The sequence below is a fragment of the Carassius auratus genome, chromosome 50, assembly GCF_003368295.1.
Source record: "Carassius auratus strain Wakin chromosome 50, ASM336829v1, whole genome shotgun sequence".
Lineage (NCBI taxonomy): Eukaryota > Metazoa > Chordata > Actinopteri > Cypriniformes > Cyprinidae > Carassius > Carassius auratus.
In genome coordinates, this window is record NC_039292.1 from 17,639,621 (window position 1) to 17,663,884 (window position 24,264).

Below are 24,264 nucleotides of genomic sequence, written 5' to 3' on the forward strand. Positions count from 1 at the left end.
ATTGTTCACACCAGAGAACAATTACTAGCTTAAACCATTTAACTTCTAAATGCAACCCATTTCTGAGCACAGCTTGATTTTGTCTTGAATTTATCTACTGGAAATTAATACACAGTCCTGATCGTATCGATGTGTGCATATTGTTACAAACAGTAAGTCAGTTTCATCAACAATCTGCCCTGAAACAACTTTTCTGTTCTGCTAATGTAATGTAAGGCTTTATAATATTATGAAAATGATGTTAAATATGAATGCGGTCTGTGTGTGTTTACAGGACTTCCTGGGCCAGATGTGCTGTACTCTCGGAGAGGTGGTGGGCTCTCAGGGTAGTCGTATGGAAAGATCGCTTGTGTAAGTCCTGCGATTGAACCTCACACTTCTCTGAATCACAGTGTTGAAAAAAAATTCAGTTCTTACCTAACATTTCGTCATTTTGAGTTTGTCTGTTTATATGGGCAGATAATGCAGTTCAGTTTTACTGTATGAAAGAAGGACATATTTTTTCTGCATATATACATTTTGTAATTTGGCTAAACGTAAAAAAAAATACCTTAATCTAATCGGGGTCTGTTTTTAAAATGGCTTTAAATGAATTTGCATACCCTGAAAACTGCATATCCAATTGCTTTTCAGTTGGGCAAGGAAGTGTTATTTTATTTTATTTTTTTTTTAGAACTGAAACCATTCCTGAACCAAATGTAAAATATATTCAAATTTACTACAAAATTTTCAATTTCATGTTTCATGTTTTATGGTGCAGTATAGTATAAAAATAAAAACTGCACATTTCAAATAATATGTATTATGCATTTTTCATGAACTATTTAGTGAGAGACTGAATGGAATATTTGACTTACAGTAATTTGTCACATCGCAAGACTATTTACAATGAACTAGTGAAGGCAAATGCACATTTTATCATTTTAAAATCTTGATGTTCATGGCTGTGTCTTTATGTCATAAACATAAACATGCTGCCCATATCCTGTACAAACGGTCATGTTTGCTTGTGTATAATGTGTGTATGGATGTTGTCTGTTTGTGTGTGTGGTAATATGGCATGATGAGTGTTACATAACCAGAGCTCATTCACTCAGACCTCTGTGAACATTCATTTAGTCATATACTGCAGTTACAGATAAATACATTTAGAAGCATTTACAATGGAAGCGCTACATCAAATCGTTCACGGAAATGCATAATTCATTTAATTTTTGATTAAGTGATCATTCCTGACAGAGCCGCATTTACAGTGGCACTTCTCTGTGTTGATATAAACCAATGCAGGAGTAAGCAGTTAAACTCTAATTCAGCGAAAATTGAATCATTTACTCATTTACTCAATTTCAAATTGTAAAAAATTCACATTTTTAAATAATAAAGATCTGTCTCCGTATGTAGTTTTAATGTAATTCAAATATAGAAATTCCCTCGTAAATAGTTTATGTTAGCTTGTAGCATATAGCATATTCACCCAGTAAGAATGTGTAAATATGAGTCAAATTTGGGAATGTGTCCATGCCACACATTAATTAAAATGACAAAGGAAGCTTGACTGAAGTTTGAACTGCTTTTCAATATGATTAGCTTGTAGCTTTGAACTATTCTGGTGATACTCTCGCTCTCTTTATATTTGATTGTAAGTAATTCCTGGAGGAATGCTGCACATTTCAGGTTAATTTAGGAGAGTGCCTCGGAGGACATGTGTAGATCCAGAGCAGATTAAAGACATGTCTTCGGTTAGCAGAGATCTGCTTCTCTAACCGCTATAACATAACCCACAACTACTTAGTGTAAGTAAGGCAGAAGTTTGTTCTCTCATCAAATCATCTTCAAAATCTTTCATCGTTCACTTTTGTCAGGCACTTGCGCAGGATGCTGAAGTGTTGGGTCCATACAATTTAAATTCAATTCAGGCTTGGGCTTCTTGAGTGTAGACTTATATAAGAGCACAGCAAACACTCGTGCTTCTACAAACACTCATTTATTTATGCATTCATAACAGTTGAAAGGGGACACTCACTTATTAATGTTCATTCATTCACACAGCATGGGCTGAACATAATGTTTGCATTTGCTTAACACAGTCAGCATATTTACTAATGACTCCTTTAACAAGCACAATCCTCCAAAGCAAAGTTCTGTTGTTAAGTGCACTTAAAACAGGATCAGTCCTCCTGGAGTAAGGTAAGGTTAAGTGTCCAGGACGTCCCTTTGTAGGATCTGAACCTTTTGTAGAATTGTTCTGTTGTGTGTTCCTGAAGTGGTAGATGTCAGGAACAATATTGTCTGAGCTTCTTCATTATCACACAATGTTCCTTCTGACTTTAGAGGCATTCCTGGCAAAAACTGTGGAACTATTATTGTGAAAGCTGAAGAACTTGGAAATTGCAGGGTAGGTCGTCTGACTTTGACTTATCTTTTCGTCTTTTCTCTTCTCTCCTAGTTTCTCCTTCTCTTTTCTTGTCCTATCTTCTCTCCATATGTAATGTTGTTTTGTCTCTTGTTGTATGATTTTTTTTCTTTTCTCATTGTCTTGTCTCGTCTTGTCTCATTTATTCTTATCACATTTTGTGTTCTCATTTGTAGTCTTCTACACATGTCTATTTTTTTTTGTCTCATTTGCCTCGTCTCTTCTTGTCACAGTTATTCTCTTCTCTTCATGTATTGCGTTGTCTCATGTCTTCTTTTCCTGCCTAAAATCTTATCATATCTAATCTTTTTTTGTGTATCTTCTTGTTTCATTTATTGTCTTCACATATTGTCTCATGTCTTCTTTTCTTGTCTCATTTCTTCTCATCTTATGTTTTTGTCTTGTCGTCTTGTTTTATTTGTCTCGTCTCTTCTGGCTTCATTCATTCTCTTCGCATCTACCATTGTCTCATGTCCTCTCGTCTTGTCTCATTTCTTCTCATGAAGTCTATTTTTGTCTGTGTATTCTTGTCTGTTAGTTTGTTCTTCTTGATTTGTCTCATATCTTATTTCATCTAATCGCTTCCTTTTTAATTTCTTGTCTCTCTCCCTTATATATTCTTGTCTAGTTTCTTCTCTTCTTGTCTCATCTCATCTTTTCATGTGTGACATTCACTCATTGTCTTCTTATCTCTTTTTCTCTTCTGTTCTCCTCTTTTCTCTTCGTACATTTTTACCGAACATTATCATACAGTCTGTGTGCTTTTTTAAATCAGGAGTCAGTATTGATGCAGTTTTGTGGCAACAAACTGGACAAGAAAGATTTCTTTGGAAAGTCAGACCCTTTCTTGGTCTTTTACCGTAGCAATAAAGATGGAACGTAAGTTTTTATTTTTCCTCCAATAGAATGAGAGATGTGCAATTTATTTTTCTTTATATCTGTACTTATATCAGATGTATTTGAATGCTACATTTGATGTCTAATATTGTGAACATATTTGAGATTGAAATTGGTTTTCTCATTTAATGTCTTGTCTTCGAACCTTGGTATTCTCTGACACATTTTGACTTGCAGTAAATGATGCATGCGTGACGTGACCTATTTAAGACCCTATTTCACACTGACTGATTCTCACCGCCCATGCTGTGGTTCCTCCTCTTTGACATGTCCTGTTTCTCAGGTTTACCATCTGTCATAAGACGGAGGTGGTGAAAAACACGCTGGACCCTGTATGGCAAGCCTTCAAGATCCCAGTCAGAGCTCTGTGTAACGGGGACTATGACAGGTGGGTCAAATATTAGACCTCTGAGCTTCAAAGACACTGAACAGGATATTGACTTGGTGGGAATGAGGTGTTAATTAGCATATAAAAACAAATATAAATTAATATACACAATTATTACATATATATACATATACACTAGTTTATGGCACCAAAGTACCACGAAAACTATAGAGAGCAGACCCTCCTTATGCTTTCAAATGGCTCTTGCTGATGTCATACACCGATCTGTCTGTGCAGTGCCGCTTCAAAACAAAGCCAAAACCTGGATATTTTAGGCAACATAGAAATCCTGGCAAAAGTCCTGGAAAAAGAGGACTTATGGTCACCCTATTTATGTGTCAACCCTGTTACAATACTCTTATTAAAATAATAAACTACTCCATTTAATAAAAAATTTAATAAAATGTCAGAATGACTTTATTTCAGATAAATTCTGCATGTTTTTAATTATTTTATGTTTTATAAGTTGGCCAGTTGGTAATGAACTTACAATATCAACCCTGTTACAAATATTTTTAGTAAACAATTCATAATAGAAAAGATAGATGTTCTGTTAATAATAATAATAATAATAAAACTAGTGTTGTGACCGACTGGAATACTTTAATAAACCACTCAGGAACCAGGAGACAGTGATAACACAACTAAACATGATGGAGAACGGACAAAGACTAAGGGAGAACTGAGGGCTTATAAGCAAGAACCAAAAAAAGGGAACTAATGAGATGATTAGTTAACACAGGTGGAAACTACTGAACTAATCAGGGAACAATGGAAAACTAGGTCAAGGCAGGGGAACAGAAACAGGGAAATCTAAACAGAAACAAAAACTAAACGTGACAAAGACATTATTTTTCTGATAGAATGTTTAACATCTTTAAAGAAATTTACTTAATCTTTAAAAAAAATACTTAACATCAAAATAGAGTGACCTATCTTCATCTACAGCGATATCATTGACTTGATTGCAAATAAATGCACATACACTATTTAAACTGAACAGAGATGGCATCACTGAATTCAATGATGAACTGCCTTTAACTATCATTTTGCATTATTGACACACTGTTTTCCTAATGAATGTTGTTCAGTTGCTTTGACGCAATGTATTTTGTTTAAAGCGCTATATAAATAAAGGTGACTTGACCTATATAATACATGCTTTAAATAACTTAACTTTCTTTTCTTTTTTTTGCAGAGCAATAAAAATCGAAGTGTATGACTGGGACAGAGATGGAGGGTAAAAAATAAATAATAGTTTTGTTATACTGAAGATAAGATGCATCAAGATAAGCCATGAGACTGTGTGTGTGTGTGTGTTTTCAGTCATGACTACATCGGCGAGTTCAGCACCAGCTACAGGGAGCTCTCTAAAGGCCACTCTCAGTTTACTGTATGGGAGGTGAGCCACTCTCATTTTCCTCATGTATTTTTCAAACACGTCTGCCTAAAATATCATAAATGTCTTTTAAAAATATCCTAGCTTTTAATGCAGAGATTGACATTACTTCATGAGTGTGTAATTGAGGCCTAAGGAACAGTGCTGGGGAGTAACTAAGGGCCCTTACATAGTTAACGCGAGAAACGCGAGCAAGCAACGCGAGCGACGCGCTCCCTTTCATAGTCTAAACAGTGGATGAAAGCGTCACGGGCGATGCGAGTATGCAATACACCTCTCATTATCGTATTGCGTGCATCGGCACGTTGCGTATCAAAAACTAGGATGACACATTTGGCTACGCACCGACGCATAATGGCGGCCGAAGCGTAACGATGCGTAGCCTCGGGGACGCGTATGCGTACAGATGTGTTGACTATGAAACGGCCCTAAAAGTATTGAAGCTACTTTTTATTTAATATGTAGCATTGGAAAATATTTTTCGTCAATTAGTTTTCCTATTTAAAACCTGTAGTTTAAAATTTAATTTTAAATGTTTTAGTTAGCTACAGGAACATTTACATATCTAATTTGATATGATATTAAAGTATTCATATGCATATAACTCTTTTTGGGAACTGTGTCTGTATTTACGTTATAGTGTAAAGTATATTTCTGGCCTTACTGTGACATTTTGTCCCCAATCCCTGTGAAATCTCATCTTTTGTTTGACCTCCACATCACTGAAGCATAACTCAAACCCACAAGAGACAAGAACACTTATGAAAACTGACCGCAGCACATGAACCTTAGATAATAGCGAGAGGTCTATCCCAAAGTAGTCAAACGTTCATCTCTACCAATAGCTTCTGATGATCTTGTTTATTTTGCAAAATCAGTATCCTCTTCACTTTGGTTAAATTTCTTGCCACATAATTCACACATTCTTAAAAGGAATTTATATATACATATAAACATATTACCATTTGACATTTCAACCACTAAGATTCAAGCAACATTCTTTGTCTGACATTGCTGTATTTCTGCAGGTGCTGAACCCCAAGAAAAAGAAAAAAAAGAAGAAATATCTAAATTCAGGAACCGTGAGTGAATTTTGAACTAAATCTTCCTGTTTAATTAATAAGTAAAAAAGAAGAACAAAAGAAAGCAATACATGCTTTTTTGTAACAAACAAACATCCTTATTGGTAAGACTTCTCATAGAAGGTCCTACATTATATCTTCATAAGCAATGCACAATGCCTTCATAAGCTGTGCATATAAATATTCATAAATGTTGATGTAGCTCATCACTGGTCTGCCCTGATTCCGTGACTCTAGAGGGTTACATCATCACCCTGAGCATGAATATTGATATGACATTTATGATTAAAGTATGCATTGCTTATTGAAAGTGTGATGATGCCCTTTAGGACTCTACATAGGAAGTGTTACCAAACTTTCATGTTGACAGGTCACTCTGCTGTCCTGCTTCATCGATGTCGAGGTTACATTTCTGGACTACATCAAAGGAGGGTCAGTATTTGTGTGTTTGTGCACTTATTACATAATTACATACCATAATTTTGTACCAGATGTAAGCTATAAATATTGCAGTACCTATAACTGACAGTGAAGATGTATATTTATTTCTAAGTAAAACCTATATTTTACTGGTAAATACATAGTTTTCAGTTACATTTTGTTAACATATTATTTATTTTTTTCTATTTGTAAAATGTCACTTAACTTTTATATATATATATATATATATATATATATATATATATATATATATATATATAACAGTATGCAATGATGCCTCTATTACTAACATAACCCTCATTCCCTGATTGATGGAACGCAGACATTATGTCAAAATTCTGACACTAGGGGTTGCTCTTGGGAGGATTTGCACACCTGGCAATGCTCAACCATCTGGGCATATAAGGGGTCCATGTGCTATTATGCACGTTATTCTTCTAATGAAAGAGAACAGGGGTCCGTTGTTCACTCAGGGGAAACTAAAAATGTTATCCATTATCAAACAGCACATATTATCACCTCAGAATGAAAAGGCACTGAATGCAAGCTCTACACCCTACCAGTCATTTAGATTCATCTTTTGGTACTCAGAACTTAAGATGAAACTGGTTCCATGTACAGTTTATACAATCTGGTGAAGGTATTTTGTGTAGCCCAGCCCACAGCTCTACATATGTCTGCTAATGAGGCATTTTTTACTAAGGCCGAAGAGGCAGAAACACCCCTAGTTAAGTGCGCCCTCACTTCCAAAACCTCAAGATTGATATGCCAGGGGAATTGCTTCCACAATCCAATGAGATATTCTCTGCTTGGAAGCAGCTTCCCCTTTCTGCTGTCCCTCAAAGCAGACAAAGAGCTGTTCAGATTGCCTGAAACTCTGTGTATGTGTCAAGATATATGCATAAAGCATGCACTGGGCACAACAAAGACCAGGATGGGTCTCCCTCTTTAGGAGGCAGGGCTTGAAGGGTTAACATTTGATCCCTAAACAGGGTAGTGGGAACAAGCAAGAATCCAGAAGCATTTCATTAACAGAGAGGGCTGGAAGGTTTACTCACCCTCTTGACAGAGGTCACCATCTTGACAGAGGTTAGCGCAGTCAGGAGGGACGGCTTCATAGAGAGTCAAGTCAAGTCACCTTTATTTATATACCGCTTTTGACAATACAGATTGTGACAAAGCAATAGTGTGTCAATAATGCAAAAAGGCAGTTCATCATTGAATTCATTGGCATCATCCAACTCAGTTCAGTTTAAATAGTATCTGTGCAATCAAGTCGACAGTATCGTTGGAAATTAAGTGCCCCCAACTAAGCAAGCCAGAGGCGACAGCGGCAAGGAACCAAAACTCCATGGGTGACAGAATGAAGAAAAAACATTGGGAGAAACAGGCTCAGTCGGGGGGCCAGTTCTCCTCTGGCCAGATGAAACCAGCAGTTCAATTCGAGGATTCAGCAATGGCACTAAGCTTGACTCAAATGGATCTCCCTGCAACGCCTGTAAGACCACTGAGAGATCCCAAGAAGGGGTGAGATGCAGTCTTGGAGGTTTTAATCTCCTTGCACTTTTGAGGAGTCTAAAAGATTGTGCTTTCCCACCAATCTGCCATCCGCAGTATCTTGATTTGCTACTATTGAAGCTACAGACAGTTCTAAGGTGGATGGAGACAAATGCCTTTCCAGGCCTTATTGGAGGAAAAAAAAGGACTGATTCAAAACCAAATCTCATCGGGTCTTTCCAAGAGCACAAAGCAATGAAAAAGCACTACTTCAGAGCATATAACCACCTATTAGAGGGGGCTCTAACTTGAGTCAATCTGTCTTTCATTGCCGGTGATAGATTTTGTACTGTCCTCTGAGCATACCCTGTTGTGAGAGCAAATCTGTTGCACGATTGAGGTCATTTGGAATGTGAGTGGCTTACAGAGACCTGAGTCTCTGCCGACTCCAAAGGAGTAGATGGCGGGCAAGCTGTGACATGTAACAAGAACAAATGCCCCCCATGAAGTTGATATACACTACTGTTACTGTGTTATCCATTCTGACCAACACATGCTTGTCTTGAATTAATGGTCAAAACCTCTTTAAAGCTAGAATCACAATGAACATCTCTAGAAAACTGATGTGCCAATGCAGTATGGATCCTGTCCAGGAACCTGAGGGTACATGCACTTTGTATACAGTGCCCCAGCCTATCTTGGAAGCATATGTTGTTCCCTATGATACATCTGGACACTTCTAGAGAAACACCTGTCCACAGAAATGAAAGGTCCGTCCAATGGCTGAATGTACGACAGCACACATGAGTGGTGGAAATGCAATATGTGACGTGGCACCATGCCCATCTTGTGAATCAGTCATGTAGAATTGCTGAAGCAGTCTCATATATATAAATTTAAATTACATGATGTTACAGTGACTGAGGATGCCAGATGCCTCAGAAATCTTTGGAAATATTTGAGAGGAGCCACTGTCTTGTACTTGAATTTATTCTAGCAGTTCAGCACTGACTGAGCATGGTCAGAAATGTGCCATCATGGTGACTCAGTCTAACTCCACACTGAGAACAGAGATGATCTGCATAGGGGATAGCTTACTCTTCTTCCAGTTGACCTTCTCCCAATCAGTCTAGGTGCTCCAAGAACATGTCCCTGTATGCACACAACAACTCTCATGAGTGAACTAATATCAGCCAGTCATTGATGATGTGTCCCTTGTTATGCATTGTGAAGTGTGCATTGCACTTAGCATGTTCCTTTGGTCTCCTGAGAAGCAGGCAAGTGACGCTCAAGGAAACTGAAGTTCATTGTGGCTTGTCATGTCTGCCTTCTCTTAACAGCATACCTGGCACATGAGAAGGCAGTCACATTGTCTTTGGTTTTGGTCCCAGGAGTCAACGTTTGGCCATCATGTAGACACGGGCCAAAGCCTTGTGTATGTGTGTGTATGTCACCCAGGGAAAGATGAAATTGCTGTTTGGCTGACTATCTGGTGGCCTTATGCCAAGTGGCATCTGGCTGATGGAAGCTGTTCTCCCCTGTACCTCCACCAGGAGTGAGGCTTGACCCCAAGCCTGGGGCAAGCAGGTCAGTGGGCTTTCCTCATTCTCTTTTGCAATCTTAGGACCGCTTCAAAGTCTTTCGTGGGTTCTTAGTAGCCTGTGGATGAGCTGGCAGTTTCTCCTTCCCTCAAGAAGGCTGTTGTGCACCTCAGGGCCACCTGTTGAAAAATTGAACTTGAGCGCACAAAAGACGCGATATGTGAACGCCCTTTTCGTTACATGTTGCTTTCTGACCAGTCGCGTGCCGTCACACACACACATTCACTTGAACACATACAAATGCACTCACGCTAAATCACCACTAAATCAAACTCACTCTCTCTCTCTCTCTCTCTCTCTCTCTCTCTCTCTCTCTCTCGGCATATCGTATTGATTTTTCTGTTTTAAGTATCTTTAAAATACAGTGTCCTGTAAAATGCACGTTTCTTTTTTTCGCCGAGTGTATTTCTGTAATACAGTGTTAAAGGATTAGTTCACACAAAAATGAAAATTTACTAATCATTTACTCCTCCCAATGACATCCAGGATATCCATGCCGTTTTTTCTTAAATTATGTTTTTAAGGAAAACATTTCGGGATGTTTTCTTCATATAATGGACTTCAATGCCTACCATCAGTTGGTTTCCTCAAAAAAACGTAAAGCAATTTTCCAATAAGGGACTCGAGACTCGACTCGGACTCGAACTCTGGTAATGGTGACTCAACTTGGATTCGACTCGGACTCTTCTTTGGTGACTCAGACTTGGACTCGGACTCAAACACTGGGACTCGAGACTCGACTCGGACTCGACAGTTTGTGACTAGACTACAACACTGGAGGACAGCAATTGTGGCCATCCGAGGAAGACATACCTCGACATGAATTGAATGCAATACACACAATCCTCAGTGTCTGTTCATTTAGAGAAATTTGCTCTTACAGACTCTCTCAGAGATTGCTGTCGAAACAGTCAATGGATCTCTCTACACTTATCTGTATTTCGGAGTGTGCTGATTATGTCATATAATCCCGGCGAGAGGTAAAAGGAGATTGCTGCTCTCAAAAGACACAGCATCGGCTCCGAAGAACAAAGCTAACTGAAGCGTGCAGGCACCTTATATGCCCGGATGTCCGGGGGCTTAGTCATGCATGCAAATTTTATTGGCCTTTTCAGGGGTGTTTGGCCTCCTAAGAGCGACCACTAGTTTCAGAACTTCGACACAACATCGAAATTGACTAACAGAAAGGAAACTATCGTTGAAGTTTTTTTGGGGGTTTCTTGGTAGTTTCTAAGGTGTTGGTAAGATATTTTCTGTGGTTGCTAGGGCGCTGCTATGTGGTTGCACAGCAGTCGCTAGGGTGTTTTGGATGGATGTTAGGGGATTGGTATGGTTCCTAGGCAGTTGGTGGCGTGGTGGTCAGTAATACATGTTTTAAACAGTAGTATGCTACACTGTTGCATTACTTCAAGGAGAGTTTCTATTGCTGTGAAAAGCATGATATATAGTTATCATTCTGGAAATAGATGCATCGTTTTGGAAATGGATTTCAGTTTCTCATATATTTTGGCAAGTGTGATGCCATCCGGGTTTTCCATGCACATGAACATACTTGGGCTCATCTATTGAGACTGGAAACACATTGCTATGCCTCACCATCCATGAATAATTCCATCTTCCTTCCCTCTCCTTCTCTCCACGTCACAAACACATATTCACAGACAGCGCACTGCATTATGATGCCGTAATAAACCGAGTTATAAATAGAGCACTCTATTCTGAGAGACACAGAGACCCCAGGCACATGATCTGGCCTTCAAACAGTCCAGCAAACATGGGAAATATCCGAGGAATAATTGGAAGGATGTGCTAAAAGAATACTGTGGAACATTCTTACAGACAATTAGTTAATCTCTCTATATGCATTCTGTTGAACAGACAGAAAATCCAGGAAGCTACGGAGAGAATATTAGATAAACACAGAGCTACTCTGAGGGAATAACTTCTTAATTTTACCCACCGTTTAAATTGAGCTGAGACACAGTTTCACACAGTCAGCTCACTGAGGATTTAACTGAGCAGCTTTAATACACTTTAATAAACATAATATATTTGATGTTCACAAGCTGATTCACATGTGCTCACATCATTGTTTTTCTCTGTTCACTTGCAGCACTCAAATTAACTTCACAGTGGCCATTGATTTTACTGCGTCAAACGGTGAGCTTACATTACTGAAACACTGCTATTCTAACTGAGACTTGTTATAGCACTTATATATCATTGCTCTTTTTGTTGTTTTTGATTGCTTCCACTGTCTTCATCTGTAAGTCGCTGTGGATAAAAGCGTCTGCTAAATGAATAAATGTAAAAGTAATGTAAATGTAAATGATACATCATCATTTACATGTGACGTGAACATTTACTAATAATTATTTATTGTAACTAACCGAGGTATAAAAAGTATTGAGAAAGTACAATTTTAAAATTGTACTCAATTAAAAGTTTTATATTATTGTATATTATTATAATTATATATTATATATATTTACATTATTTACAGTAATTAATACAAAATTATAGATTATTTACCCATATCAGAGTTGAACTATTCAACTGAAAAGAGCTAATTTAAGGGTGTGACTATGTGGTCAGAATAATCTTTTAAAGATAATGCACAGATCATTATTTTTAAAGGGGGAAACGACACAGCATAACAGGGTTGAAGGGTAAACAAATAGTTTATCAAAAACATGTGTAGTTATTCATGGGTACACACATTTAACAAATTGAACTAATTCATTAGAATGACCCAAAATTTGTTTTGTTGATTCATGCATTTTGTGCTTTATTTGTGGCAGGCAACCCTTCCCAGCCTACCTCTCTACACTACATGAGCCCGTATCATCTGAATGCGTATGCACTGGCCCTCAGAGCCGTGGGGGAGATTATTCAGGACTATGACAGTGATAAGCTGTTCCCTGCACTGGGCTTTGGTGCAAAACTGCCACCCGATGGCCGCATATCTCATGAATTCCCCCTGGTGAGGACACTTCTTTTTGAGTATGCTGTTATACTGTTTTATATTAAAACAATTAGTTCTCAAACAGCATGTTTTTGTTTGAGGATCTTCTGTTTTATTTGTCAGTGAGAGTGTTACATGAACAGTCTTACACTGATTATGCCTTAGTCATTTACAGTTACATTTAATAATTTAGCAGATACTTTTATGCAAAGCGACTTATAAATGAGGAGAACAATAGAAGCAATCAGACCGACAAGAGAACAACAGTATACAAGTGCTGTGACAAGTCTTACTTAGTCTAGCAGAGTACACATAGCAAGGTGTTTTATTTATATATATATATATATATATATATATATATATATTAGAGTAAATTAGAATAGAATAGAATAGAATAGAATAGAATAGAATAGGTAAATGTGTTTTTAGACATTTTTTGGAGATGGACAAAGTCTCAGCTGCTCGAACTGAGATTTCAGGTCGTTTCACCAGCTGGGAACAGTCCAGTAAAACATCCGTGAGAGTCATTTTGTGCCTCTTGGGTTGGCACCACAAGGCTTGTGGAGGGTGTATAATTCTGAGCGAGTGAATTTAGGTGTATTGGTACAGCACCGGTTGTCTTGGAGTCAAACATTGAATTAAAGGATGGAATACACCATACACATTTTGCCCAGATTTTTGCCCTGTCAGCATATCAAGTAGTGTATATGATGTGCATTAATTTATTTATTTTTAACTTCAGACTATGATCCCTTGAAGATTTTAAAGGGGTCATATGATGCACTTTTCCATGTTTCCTTTCTCTGTGGAGTGTAACAAAGCTCTTGGTTCATAAAGATCTGTAAAGTTGTCTCAAATCCAAATAGATATTCTTTATTAAAGTTAAGAGTCAACCAAGCCCCCCCAAAAACAGCTCATTCGTCACGTCACTGTGTGGGAAGATTTGCATAACGCCGCCCAAATCGTTGTTTCATTTCATTGTGAAAGCAAAGCTACTTTATTTGGCCCTTCCAAAAGAAGATACAAATACAAATCAGAGGTTAAGTTGTATTAACAACACTGTTCCAAAACAGTTCAACCCAAATATTCAGATGTGAGCAACGCATTTTACGGAGGACAAGGACTGTTTCCTGGGAGAGTAGCCTACAACGCTGGTGTCTGTTTCTATAAAGTGTGGCAATAACAACTTCTGATTCACAGCCTGAAGGTTTTTAAATTTAAAGAATTTCCACTGATGATTCAAACATGAGTTTTGAGCAGTGTAGAATAGCACTTGTTGTTTGTTGTTTCTCCGATCATAAATGCAAACATGGTTAATGTTTACTCGGAATGTTATGCAACGCAACACGTGAAGAGGCAATATAAGTACTCATAATCCATAACTATGTCCCCAATGGATGCAACAAATGTCTCGTTTATAATGGATTTTATTGTTTTTGTCTTGTCATGCTAGGATGCACGGCATCAACGTATGTTAAGGGGTGTAACATTTCCATCACACGCTTGAGGAATTCGGCTAATCACAATGAACTGGATAGCTGGCCAATCAGCGTACACCTTGCTATTTAGACCGATGAGCTTTAAAAAAATCGACATGTTTCAGAAAGGCAGGGCATAAAGGAGCAACAATAATGTACAGTATTTGGAAAATAATGTTTTTTTTTCTTTTAACCTTAAACCGCATAAACACATTGAATTACACCAAATTATGTTCTTTTTAGAAACGTCATATGACCCCCTTAAGTCATATAGTGTATTTCAGCCTTCATCTCACTATACTACATTGGACAAACTGTTATCTACATCTACACCCAGTAAGCTTTCTTGGTCAACATTCATATAATCTATATGTCTTAACTTTCTGAGAGCTGTCACAAAATACCATAAATGGTATTCGTATATTGGAAAGGAAAACGATTGAAGAAAAACCAAATCTAAGTTATCCATTACTCCAGCTATGCTTTTTACGTTAATCAGTATGTCAGCGACTTATTTAGTGTATTCCACTATTTATATCTACCAATTTTGTAAACAAAGTAAACTCTGGATTTTGCAAAAATGTCATTATAATAAGCTGGTTTTGGGTTTGACAAGAATAATATTGTTACGTTCGGAACCCAGAGGAAAACAGGAGAGATCCAAACGCAGTGTGGTATTTAATGGTTAATCCAAATCAGAATCCAACAAGCAGGGGTCAAAACCAGAAATCAATCCAAACAAACAAACAATAGGGATAGGAACAGGAACACGAATAGGAACAGGAAACTCGGAAGTGAAGTGAAAAAGGTGAAAGTGAAGTGACATTCAGCCAAGTATGGTGACCCATACTCAGAATTTGTGCTCTGCATTTAACCCATCCGAAATGCACACACACAGAGCAGTGAACACACACACACACACACACACTGTGAGCACACACCCGGAGCAGTGGGCAGCCATTTATGCTGCGGCACCCGGGGAGCAGTTGGGGGTTCGATGCCTTGCTCAAGGGCACCTAAGTCGTGGTGTTGAAGGTGGAGAGAAAGCTGTTCATGCACTACCCCCACCCACAATTCCGTCCGGCCCGAGACTAGAACTCACAACCCTTCGATTGGGAGTCCGACTCTCTAACCATTAGGCCAAGACTTCCCCCAAAGGCGAGGAAACTGGGTGATGGAATGAAAGGACTCCATGAAGACAAACAGAAAAAGACCGGTTAATATAGGCAGGGTAATGACTTTCAAGTGAAGACACCTGAATGCAATTAACAGGAGTGCAATCACTGTGATGAAGGGACAAGGCTTAGTGGGAATTGTAGTGCCTACGGTGAGGTGCCTATGGGGAAGTGAGACCACTAGTGGAGACTCAGGGAAACAGAGACCAGACAGCGTGACATTACCCCCTCCTCCACGGAGCAGCTACCAGATGCTCCACCTGAACACAAGAAGAGACCAAGGAACACAGAGACCAGGAGGGAGGTGGAGCGGCAGAGGACCATGGGGAGGGACGGAGGACCAGGTATGGGGGAACAGAGACAATAAGTGCAAAAAACACAAACAAGGAGCCCAGGAGGGAGGTGGACCGGTGGAGGATCAGGGGGAGGGACGGATGGCCAGGTCCATAGAGGGAAACAGAGAGAAGGGCAAAAAACAACAACAAAACACAAGTCCAGGAAGGAACATAACGTTCAGTGGCCCAGGGCAAACAGACAGGGCAGGAATCCAGAGAGGAGCAAGGTGGAATTGGAGCCATGCGGTCGAGACAGAATCCCACCAGGGCGGCCGAGACGTGGAGAGGCTCTGGTAGTTCAGCAGAGACGTGGAGAGACTCTAGTAATTGCAACTCTGCTCATGAAGATCATTGATGACTTGCCTTTGCCCATAAAGATCATCTGTGACTTGACTCTGGAGTGTCAACTGTGACTTTCCCTGACTCTGGAGTGTCAGCGTTGACTTGCATTGACTCTGGAGTGTCAGCGGTGACTTGACCTGACTCTGGAGCGTCAACGGTGACTTGACCTGACTCTGGAGCGTCAGCGGTGACTTGGCCTGACTCTGGAGCGTCAGCGGTGACTTGACCTGACTCTGGAGCGTCAACGGTGACTTGACCTGACTCTGGAGGGTCAACGGTGACTTGACCTGACTCTGGAGCGTCAGCGGTGACTTGACCTGACTCTGGAGGGTCAACGGTGACTTGCCCTGACTCTGGAGCGTCAGCGGTGACTTGACCTGACTCTGGAGCGTCAGCGGTGACTTTCCCTGACTCTGGAGCGTCAACGGTGACTTGCCCTGACTCTGGAGCGTCAACGGTGACTTTCACCGACTCTGGAGCGTCAACGGTGACTTGCCCTGACTCTGGAGCGTCAACGGTGACTTTCCCTGACTCTGGAGGGTCATCGGTGACTTGCCCTGACTCTGGAGCGTCAACGGTGACTTTCCCTGACTCTGGAGGGTCAGCGGTGACTTGCCCTGACTCTGGAGTGTCAACGGTGACTTGACCTGACTCTGGAGCGTCAACGGTGACTTGACCTGACTCTGGAGCGTCAGCGGTGACTTTCCCTGACTCTGGAGCGTCAACGGTGACTTTCCCTGACTCTGGAGCGTCAACGGTGACTTGCCCTGACTCTGGAGCGTCAACGGTGACTTGCCCTGACTCTGGAGCGTCAACGGTGACTTTCCCTGACTCTGGAGCGTCAACGATGATTTGCCCTGACTCTGGAGGGTCAACGGTAACTTGCCCTGACTCTGGATTAACGGTGACTTGACCTGACTCTGGAGGGTCAGCGGTGACTTGCCCTGACTCTGGAGTGTCAACGGTGACTTGACCTGACTCTGGAGGGTCAACGGTGACTTGACCTGACTCTGGAGGGTCAATGGGAACCTGACTCGACACCTGAGTGCAATTAACAGGAGTGCAATTACTGTAATGAAGGAACAAGGCTTAGTGGGAATTGGGAAACAGAGACCAGACAGCGTGACAAATATAAATACTTTTAATTCCAGCCTCTTCCTTTGTAATTTAAGACGGAGTTTTTAAATGTTAAATGTGAACATGTATTCAAAAAATCATATTATTAACCTTTAGAAGTACTTTAGCCTATAAATGACCTAAAAACCAACAAACATGGACTAAATGGCAACAAGCTGTAGTTTTGATTTCATACAACTACAACTACCCCACTGGTAACCAAATAAGGGCTCTGCGGGGTGACTAACTGATAAATATGGATGAAACCATTCATAAAGAAAACTGAAAAAGATTGATAGACATTAGCAAATGGAGATTACCCACAGCTGTCTCACATTTCTAAAGAGGACATCATTTATTTGCTTTATTTATTTACTTTTTTTTTTTTTTCCTCTTTCACACCCACGAAACGGTCACAGAGAATCTATCACATAATCCCATATACAGTGAGACACAGATCCTTATTAAACCAAACAGATGCACTGCCTGCGGCTGCAGCTGCCCACACACTGCTGAAACACACACACACACACACACACACATGCTTCTCCTCAGGGCTGAACGCGGGAGACTTCATATGCACTCAGCAGAGCATTAAAGCTTTACTTGAGTGAATAGCTCTCTTTAAACACAACTCTTACTACAGAAAGCTTCTGGGATGTGAGCTCAGATGGCCAGATCAAACTTTTAATGGCTGATTCGTGTTCTTGTTGTTTTGCTATGACAGTGATTGCTCACGGTAAACATGTCCGATTATACTATCCGTAATATCTACTATCAGTATAGACAATTGCTATTTAGTAGTAGTATAGATTACTACTTACTATATTACTAAAATCCTGTTGGATATTATTTAATATTTTAACATAAAAAAATATGTTCTGCTTTTGTGCAAACATGAAAAAGATAACCTCGCACAGAATTAATATTCTTTCAAGGAAACTCCAAACTGAATTTTATGTTTTCAGAAACTTCATTCCATGTTAATTGCATTTACATTAAAATGTATCACAGTTTAGATTTATATTAAGTGGAATTAGCTGAAGTGATTTTTTTTTTTTTTTTATCCAGTTAAGTAGGACTATCTTTATGTGTAATTTCATAATTATTTCCATTGTCTTTGAATTATGGTTACACTGTACTGGATAATATGCTTGCTTTTATGGTGAACTACAATGTACTTTAATGTGGTATATTTAAATATATTTGTAATGGCAATTTTTAATGATGAAGATGCAGTGTAGTACAATATTTACAATAACGGAATAATACTAGAGCTCAAATTATATTACTTTACATATGCTTTGGAATGTTAGTAAGCTTATCAAAATAAATGTACTCACAGTGAAACTTTTACATTTTTACCAAGTGTACTTAGGTAAATAGACAGCCATTACAGTGTACTCGCTACACTTAAGTTGCATTTTTTTTTTGTTAATATGATATTATCAGCAAGTACAGATTTTAAGATTCTATTTAAAGAAAGCTAAAGTATATAAAATATTATATTACATTTTTACGTACACTGCAAGTGCACGTTCAGTCCAAATACACTTTTCCACAATAGTACGTAGCCTAAACACCCATTCACAGTACAGTACTCTGTGATGCTTGTATTGCGAATGTGTGTATTACATGTACATATGTTCATTTACATTACAGAACGGGAACCCAGAAAACCCATACTGCAGTGGGATAGAGGGCGTTCTAGAGGCGTATTATCAGAGTCTGAAGTCTGTTCGTCTCTATGGACCAACATATTTCTCACCTGTTATTAATCATGTAGCAAGGTAAGGCTAATTACATACATACTTATATACTTACTTTTTTTCAGATTTGTTATATTAAGTACTAGTCACCTTTATTTATATAGTGCTTTATACAATACAGATTGTGCACTACAATGTAATGTTTCCGTTTAGTCATTTTTCATACGCTTTAATCCACAGCGAATCATAATTGGGGGATGCATAAATCAATTCTTAAAGAGGCAAATAGATACAGCATGTGCTTGTAATCCCAAATTTTGGGCATTGTTCAAATAAGTACAAGCTAGAAAGAGAAGGAATAAATATTTTATTTTTGGTAATGTTTGCATCCTGGTACTTCGTTAGAAAACTGAATTTAGGCAATAGCCCAAAAAGCATGCGTTGGGGCATAATTGGAAAATCCACCAAAAATAGTACATCATCAAGGAACTTTTGACTACTGACACTAGGATGGATTGGTTTTTTGAATTGGGATTCAGTCCCTGTGTCCATAACAAGCACATGAACTGATCAGCTGATTTCTTTCGCAGATATGCTTCATTAGTAAAGGATGGCTCCGAATACTTCATCCTCCTCATCATCTCTGATGGGGTCATCTCAGACATGGCTCAGACGAAAGAATCCATCGTAAACGTAAGCAAACAACACAGTTCACTGCAATCTTTACACCATCTGGAAAAACAGAAAAGACAAGTGTCCCTTATAGACATTTATAAAATGTGACAATGAATAGCTGACACCAATTTTACTATGTGGTAGGCCTGTTACTTTATGTTTATAAACAGCAAGTCATCATTTTGTCCCAAAGCTGTCAACCCTGTTATCATCATAATTTCCTCCCTTTTTAAGTTGACGAACTATTCCATAAGTGTATAAAACAAAGACATCATTCCTCTTTCCACAACTATTTGTCTGAAGGTGTGACCTTAAAATGTCAGCCCTGTTACCATGATTTTGTAGTAGAAAATTGGTTTACAGATTAATTTGACATTACAAGTCTTCTCCTCAGGGCGATCAAACTACTGTACATTCTTCTTGGTAAAACAATTACCAGTTGTCTACAACAAAATTACGGTAATGGTGCTGACATTTTACAGCAAATATACAGAATATACTAAAATGTACTTAAAAATAACTTTATCAAACTGGAAAACGCACAAAATGAACCTTAATCTAATGGCTCCAAGTGTGTTTGCTTTGTAAACAATAGCCATTTATCATTCTAATGCCTAGAAGACATGATTATTGGATGAACAATTAGACTGTGAATGAATGTGCTGAATAAAAGAAAAGAACTTACACCCAATTATAAATTGGCTGAAGAATACAGAAATAGACAAAAAAAAAAAAAAGGTCAAACTGAATGCATTTGTCTTTGCTTTAAAGCATGTGAACTGAGATGCTGAAATGTGATATATTGTGCAGGCTGTGACAGGAGTTGTTCATAAAGTGTCAGTGTGCAGATAGCTGAGCCGTTTACACTCAAACAGGACAAGTTACCTTAGCTTAATGAATGGGACTCATATTTCACATTTAAGAGTTATGGCAGCCACCCTGTGGTGCTTAAATACTTTGTGAAGTAAGGTTCAGACTTTAAATAAACATGAAAGCTGAATAAAAAGTTTGCATACTCCAGAATGCATGACAGGACTGCAAGAAACATTTACGTACAGTATTTGTATATTTAGCCAAAATTAAGTCATCATTCAGTAGGAGACCCAAGCTTTTTAGTTTTTAAAAAATAAAATATGATTGGAAATAATATTGGCAAGAGTATTGTTTATTTATATGACTCAGTAACAGTTTTGACTGATTTAGCTTGAGAAATCCACTCACAATTTCTTCAAAACTTTATAAAATGGAATTGAATGCAAATTTTTTAATAGGCAGAAATCATGCGGTAACAGAGTTGAACATAAAATGCGGGACACTGCTAAATACTGCATTTTTGCCCATTATTTTTTTTTTAATCATCATTTTACAGGGATCACAGACATTTAAATGTTTAAAAGGAAATCAGTTCGCACCCTATTTGGGGAAGTCATGGCCTAATGATTAGAGAGTCAGACTTGTTACCCAAAGGTTTCAGGTTCGATTCTCTCTCAAGGGATTGTGGGTGATGGGGGTGAATGTACAGCACTCTCTCCACCTTCAATAACAAAGCACCGAACCCCCAACTGCTCCATGGGTGCCGCAGCATAAATGATGCCCACTCCTCCGGGTGTGTGTGTGTATGTGTGTGTTCACTGCTGTGTGTGTGCAAGATGGTATAAATGCAGATCACTAATTCAGAGTATGGGTCACCATACCTGGCTACGTGTCATGTCACTTTCACTTTTGAGGAAAGTGCCTCCTGTGTCTCCAAGATTGATTGGAACGCAAGATGTTGTATTGTATTACTGCGATCTGTTTTGTGCATGTTTGATTACACACATACTGAATTATATGAGGAGGGTATTCTTGGGGGTCTTGTTTTAATGAACTGTTCCCTTCTGTTGAAGGCCTCGAGTCTTCCCATGTCAATTATCATCGTTGGGGTCGGGCCAGCTGAGTTTGATGGTAAGATTAGAGAAATGCATATGTCTTTGATGATGTGTGATATGATATCAATCCAGTCCAGCAGAGCATATCAGATCAAAAGAGAAACCTGGTTCACATATGTTCCTGTGAGACCAATCAGTCTCCAGAACGTCATTAGTAGAGTATGTGCTATAGGAGCTTTCATGTTTCCATTGGCTTATCAGTTGATTTCCTAAATAACCCTGTACCTCTCCTTTCATCTGAAAAGTGTGATCCAGTTCCTTCGTGTCAGCTGTCATCACTGCCTCATCTGCTGTAGATTGCATATTTTGTTTGTTGGTAATATCAAACTTAATGAGAATGATTTACACTCACTGATAGTGTTGGTATTATTCATGAAAAATTGGAGATTTTTCACAAGATGATGTAATTGGAAAGTAAACAAAAATGTGATTCATTTAGCAAATTGCTTTATGACTACATGATTATATGGTTTATTTGCATTAATGCTTTTTTTTGTGCTCAAAGGTTTTCTTTTTTAATGTAAAGTTCATTTAGTGAATATTTTTTAAAGACTTCATGCTAAAGTTAATTTCCCCTTAATTCATTGCCATCTTTTTTGTTTTAAAGACCCATATTGAAAATATAATATTTTAACATTTTAATTTATTTTACATAAACCCACCTATAATTTTAGTCAAAGTTTTCAAACAAAGTTTCCATCCTCTTTTCCCGCCCTTTTTTTTTTAAAATAAATTTGTGACTGTACCTTTAAGTTTCTTCTGGGCTAACAGTTTGTATATAGGTTAATACTTTCTTCCTTTAATGAAGATAAAGCTCATTTACATGCAGCTCCCTGTGTTCTCATTATCTCACAGCAGTCATGATCTGCTCTTTGAACTCATTTCAGCTGCTGCATTAAAGGCTGTATCTGAACTCATGAAATCCAGTGATAGCACACTTGACTATAACAGTCTGAGCCAAATGGAAGCAACATAGGATCATTTTTTCTGTGCCATTTTCTTCCATTTGACAGAGATGATTGAACTAGATGGCGATGAGGTCAGGATATCATCCAGGGGTCGCTTTGCGGAGAGAGACATCGTGCAGGTGAGTTTCCAGCCCTGTGTATCAAGTATCCCTGAACAGAAATAGTAAAGCAATATTCTAGGCGATTTTCAACCTAATGTCTACAGCGTCTGTATCATTGATGATCACCGACAATAATTTTGACTCCTCTCTCAGTGACTATGTGGTAATAAAAAGCAATCGGGAAAAAGGTATACAGTAAATAAATGGAGGCCGAGCAGGCATGTGTGCAGAACTGAAAATAAATGTTTAGCTTATGATCATCATATTTTTCAAGGTTTAACCATCAACATAGCAATACAGGAATAGTTCACAAATAAATGAACATTTGCTGAAAATGTCAGGCCATCCAAGGTGTAGATGAGTTTGTTTCTCCATCAGATTTTGAGAAATTTACATCACTTTCTCACCAATGGATCCTCTGCAGTGAATGGGTGCCGTCAGAACAGCTGGTAAACAATCACAATAATCCACAAGTATTGACTCCAGTTCATCAATTAACCTGAAGCTGAACCTGCATGTTCGTTTTACAAGCCAAAACAGTTGATAATGATGGACTTTTCCTGGAGGAAGCATCATTATGGATTATGGACTCATATTTTGGCAATAAACAATGGTTTGAAGTTAAAACGCCTTAATTATGGATTTGTTTCAGCTTTTTATTTCTCCAGATGTTAACTGATGGACAGGAGTGGTGTGGATTACTTGTGGATTACTTGTGATGTTTTATCAGCTGTCTGGACTCTATTTTGATGGCACCCATTCACTGCAGAGCATCCATTGATGAGACAGTGACGCAATGACACTATTCTCCAAATCTGATGAAGACACAAACTCATCTACACCTTGGATGAGGGTGGGTAAATTTTCAACAAATTTTCATTTTTGGCTGAACTATTTCTTTAAACATTACATGTGTTAAGAATTCATTCATTTGGATGAAAGATTAATATATATATATATATATATATATATATATATATATATATATATATATATATATATATATATATATATATATATATATAATTTGACACTTAATTGCATGTTAATTGCAATCAAAAATGTTAAATGTACAGTGCACTGAACATTTTCTGAAACTTGAATGCTATGTATAGAAGTCAATTTATAATTACACATTCGTAATGAAGATTGTGAATATGAACTTTAAATGTAATATCACATAACACCTGTCACAAAACTGCATGGGCACAATGTAAAAGGTAATCAGTAAAATATACAGTAAAAAAAACGGCAGCTGTGGTTGCCAGAATTATACTGTAAAAAATACGGTAACACCCTATTAGGTTTAACGGTTTTATACTGTAAAAGAATACGGTAACAATGGTTTTATACCATAAAAAATATGGTAACACCATTTTATGTTTACATTAATATAGCAACTTAGTGAAGTACTGAAATCTGTTTTGTACCTTTGTAATACACTGCTAACCACCAAAAACAAGTGGTGATGAGAAAGTCATGTGATGAAACAAAGCCCAACTCAAGCAGCTTTTAAATAATGAGATACATAGAAAGTGCAGAGTGTCATTCAAATAAGCAGTAAACACCATCATGGTGAGACTCATTAAACTGAAATGTGCAATAAACACTAATATAACAACATTATATGTAACATACAACCCTAATAAACATAACAGCTAAGAAGAAACAGTTATTTCAAAGAAAAAAACATCAAATTCAAACAAAATGCAACTCAGAGAGTTCTGGGAATGTCAGTTTACGGTTATTCCCTG

The 24,264-nt window shown here is 38.2% G+C and overlaps 1 protein-coding gene across 1 annotated transcript in view; it reads left to right on the top strand.

Moving 5' to 3' along the window:
* Window positions 1–24,264, top strand: part of LOC113067207 (copine-8-like) — a 49,594-nt gene that overhangs the window by 23,017 nt on the left and 2,313 nt on the right. Inside the window, exons 6-19 of the mRNA XM_026239522.1 lie at window positions 275–351; window positions 2,332–2,395; window positions 3,189–3,292; window positions 3,594–3,698; window positions 4,897–4,938; window positions 5,025–5,100; window positions 6,126–6,179; window positions 6,550–6,611; window positions 11,832–11,878; window positions 12,520–12,701; window positions 18,792–18,919; window positions 19,429–19,531; window positions 21,400–21,457; window positions 22,455–22,528. Coding sequence (XP_026095307.1) covers window positions 275–351; window positions 2,332–2,395; window positions 3,189–3,292; window positions 3,594–3,698; window positions 4,897–4,938; window positions 5,025–5,100; window positions 6,126–6,179; window positions 6,550–6,611; window positions 11,832–11,878; window positions 12,520–12,701; window positions 18,792–18,919; window positions 19,429–19,531; window positions 21,400–21,457; window positions 22,455–22,528 — 1,176 coding nt within the window. The remainder of the gene's footprint in view (window positions 1–274; window positions 352–2,331; window positions 2,396–3,188; window positions 3,293–3,593; window positions 3,699–4,896; window positions 4,939–5,024; window positions 5,101–6,125; window positions 6,180–6,549; window positions 6,612–11,831; window positions 11,879–12,519; window positions 12,702–18,791; window positions 18,920–19,428; window positions 19,532–21,399; window positions 21,458–22,454; window positions 22,529–24,264) is intronic.